The sequence below is a fragment of the Chrysochloris asiatica genome, unplaced genomic scaffold (genome assembly GCF_000296735.1).
Source record: "Chrysochloris asiatica unplaced genomic scaffold, ChrAsi1.0 scaffold00146, whole genome shotgun sequence".
NCBI classification, from domain to species: Eukaryota; Metazoa; Chordata; class Mammalia; order Afrosoricida; family Chrysochloridae; genus Chrysochloris; species Chrysochloris asiatica.
Window position 1 is genome coordinate 603,278 of NW_006408664.1, and position 10,277 is coordinate 613,554.

General features: G+C 42.5%; 1 protein-coding gene across 1 annotated transcript; it reads left to right on the top strand.

Moving 5' to 3' along the window:
- The first annotated feature begins 8,047 nt into the window (after positions 1-8,047).
- Positions 8,048-9,593, top strand: LYRM2 (LYR motif containing 2). Its single transcript, XM_006870614.1, has 3 exons — positions 8,048-8,092; positions 8,824-8,964; positions 9,513-9,593. Exons 1-3 carry the CDS (start codon positions 8,048-8,050, stop codon positions 9,591-9,593), a joined length of 267 nt encoding a protein of 88 aa, XP_006870676.1.
- Positions 9,594-10,277: the final 684 nt, after the last annotated feature.

Here is a 10,277-nt window from a genome sequence, read left to right on the forward strand (position 1 = left end):
CTTCCATCCACCCCGTCTGGTCTAGGGCAACTCTGAACACTTCTTTCTTTCCTTCCCTCTCCTTGACTACACAACTCTTAATCTCTAGCTTACGCTACCTTCAGTGGTAACCCAGCTTTCTTCACTTCATCTTACAATATCAAGGAGCTGAAAAGCCCTTCAGAGCTCCCTGTTGGGAACAGGATACTATCCAAGCATCTTGGCATGACTTGTGGGGCACGACACGTGCCTGACCCTTCAGTCTCTTCTTTTTCAGCATTGCTACCACACTGTTTGACCTGGTTGAGTGAACAGTGGAATCTACCGATGACCACGTGTCGTCTGGAATCCTCTTACCTCATCTGCTTGCCTGACAAACACGAACCCCAGGTTTGCCCTTTAGGGAAAATGAGCTCCCTGTGTATGAACTTGGATTAGTCATCTGTAATACTACATTTGACGCATGTCTGCCTACCCAAAGCATGTGTCTTGCGAACAGTGTGCCTATAAAACTCATGAGAGTATGACTATTGTCTGGTATGAGTGAATGTTTCTGGATAATCACATTAATTTGTAGATTCAACCAGGTATCATAAATCCTAGGATGATTTGCAGGGAAAAGATAAGACATTTCTAAAGGTCATACAGAATACTAAAGGTGTATATCTTACTTAGTGCTGCTGTAACAAAGACCACAAGTAGATGATTTTAACAAACATGATTCACAGTTTAAGAGGCTTGTGTGCCATTGAGTCAGTAGCAACCCTTTATAAAGGGTTTCTTTGTGGCAGCAGAAAGCCTCATCTTTCTCCTGTGGAGCAGCTGGTGAGCTTGTGGTTCCCAGTCTAGTGCTTACTTTAGGGAGCCACAGCACTCCCCTTAGGAGGTTTAGAAGTCTGAGTTTAAAGTGCCAGGTCTACAGGAAGGCTTTTTGTTAACTCTTTGATAAGGATCTTGCCTCCTTTCAACATCTGTGGGCCCAGCATTCTTTGGAGACCTCCAAGTGTCTTGGTATTAATCCTCTCCTGGATCTCGGAGGGTCTCAGTGCAGGCGCCACAGGTCTAAAAGACGCAGCTCTTCTCTCTTGGTAGAATTGAGGTCCCTCCTTTACTCACTTCTCTCTAGGAAGATCAAGTGGTGCCGGCCACACATCTGATGAGGGCTGTGACCTGAGACAGCCTACCTTATCTCCTTAGACCTGATTGGCTGACATCATGGGGGATATTACATTATTAAATAATTACCAAACCACTGAGAATCAGGTGGGATACAATTCCATTCTTAACAGCAAAAACATGGTTCTAAAAAACTATAGCAGAATAATCCTGCCAGATACTACAGTCTATCACAGCAACAAAAATTTAAAACATACTAGCCCTGCCCCCTGTCCTTGCTGTATCAAGCAAGACACCATTCAGCTGCCAACTCAGGTGATGACTCGCCCACGCACGCGGGAGACACCAAGACACCCAGTTCATCTGCAGCTGGGTTTCAGGGACAAGCTGAGCAGCGTGAACCTGGTGTGCATTGTGGAGGGGTACAGTCACAATTGTCAACAGCGGGAGGGCTGCTCTTTACCAGGCCTCGCTTTGCAGGAGAAAATGGCAGACTAGTAACTACCTGACCAGACAGGGATTAGGAAGAAACAGCAAGAAGTAGTGGGCTTTTTGGAAACTAACAAAATTGACTTTAAGGAATTAGATACACCTGGAGATAAAGACAGTAGAGGAAGTGGATGAGAGAGAATGGAACTGGAGAGAAAAAACTCAAAACGGGATTCCTTTGTCCCCCCAGATCTTCAACAAAGAGCAGTATGGTGGGGATTTTGACTCGTCTCTGCCAAAGAGACTATTATATATTCATTCCTTGGCTTGACTCCGCCTCTAGGCTCAAAGGTAAATCGTCCGAGGAAGCAACTTCCCTTCCTAATAGTGATGTATCTGGAGAGGCACAGAGCACTACAGAGGAAACAGAGAACGCTGAAGAAAGTGGAGAAAATGAGGTGAAAAAGAGGATGAGGATGCTGGGGGCAATCTCCCTGAATCCTAAGGGAAGAATTAAGAAGATGGAGAGACAGCATCCGAGGAGGGAGCAGTAAGGGACACAGAGGATGAAACTGAAAAAGGAGAAGAAGAAGATGCCTAGACCTTTTCATGCTTTATTTCTTCAAGTTTCCCAGGAAACACAAACCACTAAAAACCACTAAGCGACATTTCAACCATCTCCCCACAAACCAAGCTCAACAAAATTCTTTGGCCCCAAGCCAGCACACCCTTTCCAGGACATCAGGAGTCACTTAGGAATTGCCCTGCTTGACATGGGTAAATATACCTGGACATACTCAAACATATCAATATGAATATGTGACTGAATTTTGGCCTTCGTTAATTTTTTGTTTTCTCTGCATGAACAAAATTTCTTACTCTGAAAAAGTGATTTCCAGGTATAGAATGTCTCTTCATGAAATAACAAAGTATTCCCTCTGTATGTGCTGTATGCTACTGAATTAGCTCTAAAAATAAATGTGCCTTCTAGAGAATGATAATTTAAATAAAGATTAAGTAGCAAAAAACAAACAAAACAAAACACTAGCCCAAGAAGAAACTACTGGATATATTTTTAGGCCCTAAATTTCCCATATGGAGTCCTGGTGTGGTGCTGTGGGCTAATGTGCTAGACTGCAAAGTTGGTTTGAACTAAAAGGTCGGCACCAGCCGCTCTTTGGAAACCCTATAGAGGGTCGCGGTGGGTCAGACCCAACTCGATGGCACTTAACAAAGTTACCACATAAAGAGGTATGATAATACCTAGGGAAATGACAGATTACACAACACTTTGTATTGACAGTATAGTTAAGCAAATAGAAAGGAACAGATCCACATTACCCTATGTGGTTATGTGCTGTGGAGTCGGTTCTGATTCAAAGGTTTTCGAGGCTGTAAATCTTTACGAGAGCAGAAACACTCATCTTTATCCCGCGGAACAGCTGGTAGTTTCGAACTGCTGACCTTGCAGTTTGCAGCCCGATTTATAAACACTATGCTACCAGAGCTCCTTCCATCACCCTATACACTACTATAAATTCTAGATGAGGTTAATATTTTTTAAATGAAGAACACAAGGAAAGTAAAAAAAAAAAAATAACTGAATAACAGCTCTTGGGGGTGAGGAAAGAAAATTTTAAAAATTCATGTGATTAGACAGAGACTTAAAATTCTTTATGTATATAAGAAAAATGACCAAAATGAAACTCCTTGTTGTTTAAACTTAGGTTGTTGTTAGGTGCCCCCAAAAAGCGGTTCACACATACACAAAACAAAAAAAAACACCCCAGACCCCCACAAAAACCGCAAAAACAGCGCCACACGAACCCAACGGTGCCGCCAATGGGCCAAACCAACCCAATAAGGGGGGTCTTCCTCTTTTTCACTGAACTACCACTTTACCAAGCATAATGTCCTCCAGGGACTAGTCCCTCCTGATATGTCCAAACTATGAGAGACCAAGTCTTGCCATCTTGGTTTCTATAGAACATTCTGGTTGTACTTCTTCCAATAGAAATTTGTTTGTTCTAACCTCGGAAACCCTGTACAGGGTCGCTATGGGTCGTACCGACTCGATGGCACTTAACAACAACAACAATAGGTCCATGATACTTTTAATATTCTTCTCCAATATAACTCAAATGTGTAATTCTTCTACAATCTTCGTTGCCCAACTTTCACATGCATATGAGGTTACTGAAAATACCATGTTTGGGGTCAGGCACACCTTAGTCCTCAAACTGACATCTTGGCTATTTAACACTTAAAAGAGGTCCTTGTGCAACAGACTGCCCAATGCAATACATCGTTTGATTTCTTGGCTGCCGCTTCTTATGAGTGTTGATGGTTGATCCAAGAAAAGTGAAGTCTTTGACAACTTCAAACTTTTCTCCATTGACTTTGATGTTAAATATTGGTCCAGTGGTGAGGATTTTCGTTTTCATTACAATGAGGTTCAACCCATACTGAAGGCTGTAGTGTCTGATCTTTATCAGTATTTTACGCTCTCTTTGTTTTCAGCAAGCAAGGTTGTATCATTTGCATATTGCAGGTTGTTAATGAGTCTTCCTCCAAACCTGATGTCATATTCTTATAATCCAGCTACTCTTGAGTATTTGCTCAGCATACAGATTGAATAAGTATGGCGAAAGAATACAACCCTGATACACACCGTTCCTGATTTTTAACCAGTGTCCCCTTGTTTGAGTCAAACAACTGCATCATGGTCTACGTACAGGTTCCGCATAAGCACAATTAAGTGTTCCAGAATACTCATTCTTGGCAATGTTGTCCAGAGCTTGTCATAATCCACACTGTTCAAAGCCTTTGTACAGACAATAAAGCAGGGTAAACGTCTTTCTGGGATTCCCCTGCTTTCAGCCAAGATCCTTCTTTGACAATAGCAATGATATCCTTCATTCCACGTCCTCATCTGAACCTGGCTTGAACCTCTGGCAATACCCCATTAATGTAATGTTGCAGCCGTTCCTGAATAATCTTTAGGAAAATTTTACTTGCATGTGATGTTAATGATACTGTCTGATAATTTCTACATTCCATTGGGTGGAATGGGTACAATTTAGCATATAAAAATAGAATCAAAGTCTTAGTTCTCATAAATGGTTCAGTCATGCAAGGACAAAGCATAAGAACAACTATTTGGTGATGAGAGCTATTTCACATCAGCAATACTTTGGAAAAAATCAGCAGTTAGTTGTATTGCTAATCTATTAGAAAAATTTGAAAAATACATAATTGACAATGTGGTCATGGGTTTTACATTTCTCAAATAATGCTGGGAATGGTCAAAAAAGTTGATTGCAGACTGCTTAGATGTGAGGTCCTACTCCAAGTTCATTACATAAAAACACAACTCTGAAATAGATGCTAATTTCACTTTAAATTGCATATTTTGTAACAGTTTCCAACTCCTGGCCACACTATGTGTATCAGAACAAAATCGTACCTTATACGATTTTCAGCGGCTGATTTAGGGAAGTAGATTGCCAAGCCCTTCTTCCATGATGCCTCTGAATGGGCTCAAACCACTAATCTTTTCAATTAGCAATGTAGCACAACCAATTGCACCACCCAGGCACTCCAAATTCACCCTTGTAATAGAGGAAACCAGCCAGAGGAGGTTAAGTACCCAGAACAGCTAGGAAGAGAGAATGAGGATCCCGACAAACAAGGCAATCTGGGTCTAGTGCTCCAACGCAACAACCTCTACCGTAAATAAAGTTAGGGCTCAAGAAACAGGTCATTGAGAGAATGTTTTTGATAACACTTTAATTCGGTGTAATCCTTTTTCAAAAGATTCGCTAACCCTGCTTTGGTAATGTCTCCTAAGGGTGTGTTGTATGACTTCTGGGGAAGAGAATCCAAATGTTTAATGCCTTTGAGTCGGTTCCAATTCATAGCGACCCTGTATGGGGTTTCCAAGGTTGTAAATCTTTGCTGGAGCAGAAAACATCGTTCTCCTGAGGAGTGGCTGGTGGGCTCGAACAGCTGACCTTGTGGTTTGCAACCCAGTGCTTCTCCTATAGAGCCACTATACTCCCTGTTGTAGGCTGGTCCCATTATAAAGAGCTCTGGTAGCGTAGCAGCAAGTCAGGTTGGTAACCTCAAGGTCAGCAGTTCCAAACTACTAACTGTTCCACGGGAGAATAAGGAGGCTGACTTCTCATTCTCTGCTCCCATAAAGATTCATAGCCTCTTTAGGAAACCCTATGCAAGGTTGGAACCGACTCCACAGCACATAATGGAGGGTCACCTGGGTATACACAGGGCACCTGTTAGGTAATCAACTAACAATTAAACGGACCCGCGCCTTTCTGTCACCAAGAAACCAGAAAAACTTCAGCTAGAGAAAACTCTTACCACTTGTTAGTTAGTCTGCTCCCAATTCAGTTTAACCAACTGGACTAGGGTACCCCACTTGAACACGGTTTGGCAGGCAAGACCTCCCACTCCATACCCTTCTCACCCCATTTGAATTGGAAATCCACTTCAGGTTGCTAATATTCCTTAAGCCCTGGCCTCTCCCCAAACTGGAGTAATAAGGTCACTCTTTGTGATAACAGTTAAACTCACAGCAGACAAGAGTTGAGGCACACTCTGTTCTTGCCACAAATGGGATGCGTTAGTGTGAGATACTGACTGTGACTTTACCCAAGGTACTTGGAAAAGAGACAAGGCCCCAACGGCTCAGAGGCACCATATGGCAATTCAGGGGAGGACTTGAGGAGAGGGCTTTACAGGAACGCAACAGAGGAGGAGGTGAGGCGCCACCAGCACACAGGCAGAAGGCTGAGCTGGCCAGCATACTCATAGCCACCCTGTTAGAGAAAAAGACAACCGGGGGAAAGAATACGGACTAGACAGACAATTCTCTTGCAAAAGCACAGATCTCGCAAAGCACAGGTAGGGCAGAAAATGAAACTTAGCAAAACACTTACTTTTTAGTGAACAGCAAGAACTGCTATGCCCCTTCAAGCTCTAGAGCCTAGCAGATACGGAAGTCCACAAACCACAAGCCCTACCCCTAGCACACGTGAAAGGCATAGTACTAATTTATTTGGTCAGGTAATTAACCTTAATGGAATCCAGGTATGGTGCTGTGGGTTAACGCCGTAAACGGCTGTCGGTTTGAACCCGCAAGGCTGGTGGTTCAAGCTCACCAGTCACTCCTTGCAAACCCTATACATGGTCGCTATGGGTGGGAATCCACGCTACAGCACTTAACGACAATGATTAACCTCAATACGGCACACTTCAAGACCTGGGTCTCCTAGCAGGATCTTGGACGTAGTACACAGGCATGAGAAATGAGCATCCAAGAAGCACCCACTCAACCTTCTTGCAGAAACTGTAAGATGCTGTCACCAATTCCAGGAACCTGCTGAGACTACCTTTGCACGGTCCTGTCATTATTCCTATAAAACTCCAAAGACTGTGAGCTCAGAGAGATACTGCTCTCTGTGGCATGTCTCCACTACAAGTTTCCTTTCTTAAATAAACTGCCAATTCACTTTATGACTTTTGTAACCCATCCCAGTAACCACCCTAAGTACGACTAAAACACCGCATGTTTCAAACACCAATGGCCAGCCTCTTAAACCCTTGTTAAGTAGCCATTACAAGTGACAGTCATGAAGCCTGGGGAAATGCCAACAAAAAGAGCAAGGTGGAAACTTCAGGAGAACTTTTTTGTTTTTTTTTTAAGTATTTTTACCTATACACGTTTTGGAAAGTAAAATATGTTGTTACCAAGGACATGGAGTCAATTCCCATCAGATGTTCACAGAGTAGTACCGACTCAGCGACCAGAATGAAACACTGCCCCATCCTGGGCCAACCTTACTACTGTTGCCATGCTTGAGCCCACTGATGCTGCCACTTGGCCAATCCATCTCGTTGGGGGTCTTTCTCTTTTTCTCTGATCCTCCACCTTACCAAACATGATATCCTTCTCCAGCGACTGGTTCCTCCTGACAATATGTCAGAAGTATGAGAGAAGAAGTTTGGCCATCTTGTCCTCCCAAGGAGCACTCTGGCTGCACTTCTTCCAAAACAGATCTATTGGTTCTTTTGACAGCCCATGGCACTTTCAATGTTCTCCTCCAAAACCCGAACTTAAAAGCATCAATTCTTCTACGGTCTTCCTTATTCACTGTCCAGCTTTCACATGCATATGAGGTTATTGAAAACACCATGGCTTGGGTCAGGAACACCTACTCCTAACCATGTGCCAGTCAGCTAAGTGCCTCATCATTATTTTATTCTTACAATTTATGACGCAGAAACTATTATCATATTTGACCAAGAAAATTTAGATTTACCTAACACTTTTGCTCAAGAGAATGACTCTAATAAGGAATCTTCACGCAGGAATTCAGAGCTGAAGGCTAGCCTTTTGCACACCATCCGCAGGCCGTCTCCTAGGAAACTCATCTTGTCCCGCCCCCTAGCCACTTCCGTTCTTGCGCGCAGTTGCTCCGACGGGGATTGCTGTTTGGCGGTCATGGTCGCTTCCCGCTTACCCCCTATGACGCTAACGCTAAAGCAGGTACCAGCGGTTCTCGTCCTCTTTCTAAGGCAGTTTTCCAGGGTCTTAACTTGTCTATTCTTCACCTTTCCCTCCACGTATTTACGTAGTGGGTGTTGGAGTTGAATGGAGCAGGTCTGGGAGTCCTGACTGCTCGCACCTTATCGGTAATTGGCTCCGGGGTGTGGGGGGCGGGGCTTCTCTCCGTAGGACCAATGGGAAGAAACGCCAGCTGCTCGGTCCTGTAGTTGAGGCATGGGTGGGCGAGGGTCTTCTCCGGTCTGATGCCTCAACTCTCCACTGGCCGTAGTGAAGACCATGCTGTTTGCTGTATGGAGCTGTGATTAAGCGCAAATGAAATTGCTGGAGATTTAAACAACGGCGCTAGTTTAGAAAAAACTACTGTTATTGCCATGAAAGCTTCCAGAACACTGGCAGCCTTTTTATACCTTGTGAAGTATTCAGCTCGCTGGAGCTGTTTGATTTTAAGGTGTAACAAAAGAGTAAACAAACAGCCGAAATACACGTGTCATTTTCTTTTAAAAAGTGAGTTATTTGCCCTGAGAAATCTGAGCCCAAATCCCGATCTAGTTTGGTTTTCTTCTGGTGTGACGCTGTAGAATCAGCGCTGGACTGTGAACCACAAGGTCAGCAAATCAAGCCCACTAGCTGTTCCTTTGTAAACCGTATGGCACTTAAAACTCCAGGCTGGCAATTGTGCAGTTGTAATTGCCTTTTTTCTTCGTGTACAGTTCATAAGAAGACAACAGGTTCTCCTTCTGTACAGAAGGATTCTGCAAGCAATTCGACAGGTCCCAAATGTTTCTGATCGCAAATACCTGAAGGACTGGGCAAGGGAAGAATTCAAAAGAAACAAAAGTGCTACGGAAGAGGTGAGAATAAGATCATGGTGAGGCCAGACCCTAACTTGTGTTTATTGGTAGATTTATAAAAATTATTTAGTAGACATCACAGAATCTAAATGCCACCAAGATGGTATATCTTGATGACTGTTCTTAATGTTATCCACTTTTCACTTAAACGTTTTAAATTTTAAAACTGCTATTTCAACTCTCTTCAGTAGCATCACCTAATTTTATATTAAGCTTTATTTAGAATGCTGATATGGCACTGGACTGCTAACTACAAGGTTGGCAGTTCAAACCCAGTAGCCACTCTTTTAGTTATCAGTCAGAATCGCCTCATTGGCACATAACACAAAATATAGAGTAGGTTAGATTGCAAATACTTCCCATAGCAGCTTGGGAAGTACAATGATGAGGGCTATATGAAGGCATGCCAGACAATGTACACCTTACTTTGTCAGTTTTTAGCTTTCCTAATATGTGGTCAGCTAATGACTAGTTTTTGCTTTTTACCAAGTAAAATGTACCTTGCTGAACCAAGTAAACTCGTGACCCCATTTCACTTTCTTCTACAGGATGCAATCCGGATGATGATTACTCAAGGCAACATGCAGCTCAAGGAGTTAGAAAAAACACTTGCATTAGCAAAGTCTTAACTCTAGCATTATTTTGAAGGATTTTCTTAAACCTCCATGTGTTTAGGTGAGTTTAGGCTCAATGATGGGCAGCTGAAAGACAAGATGGGTTGTTTGTATGTACAGTACTTAGGGAAAATAATAGCACGTGGAGTACGGCATGTTATAACAGCAAAGAAAATAGCATCAGAACAATGCTCAGCACTAAAAATATACACTGAATTTTGGAAATTTTCCTGGATATATCAGAAGTTTCTGTAAGAAGCAAAAACCAGTACAGAAAATGGCCAGTAAATACATGAAAAACTGCTCAACGTCAGAGAAATGCAAATCAAACCCAAGAACATAGTCCTTCACACACACCCTCTATGATAAAACAAAAATGTCCGAATGTTAAATGTTGGTGAGAATGTGAAAAAATTGGAATACTCATATAATGCTGGTGGAAATGTAAAATGGTAAAGGTATTTTGGAATACAAGTTGACAGTTCTCAAAAGGGTAAATATTTTTACCATATGATACAGCAATTCCATTCCTAGGTATATAGCTAAGAAAAAGGAAATGTATAGATGAAATGTTGATAACAGCTTTCATAATAGCTCAAAAGTGGACACAGTTCAAATACCCATTAATGAATGATGAATGGATAAAGTGTGGCATAACTATACAAAACATTTTGATATAACATGGATGAATCTTGAAAA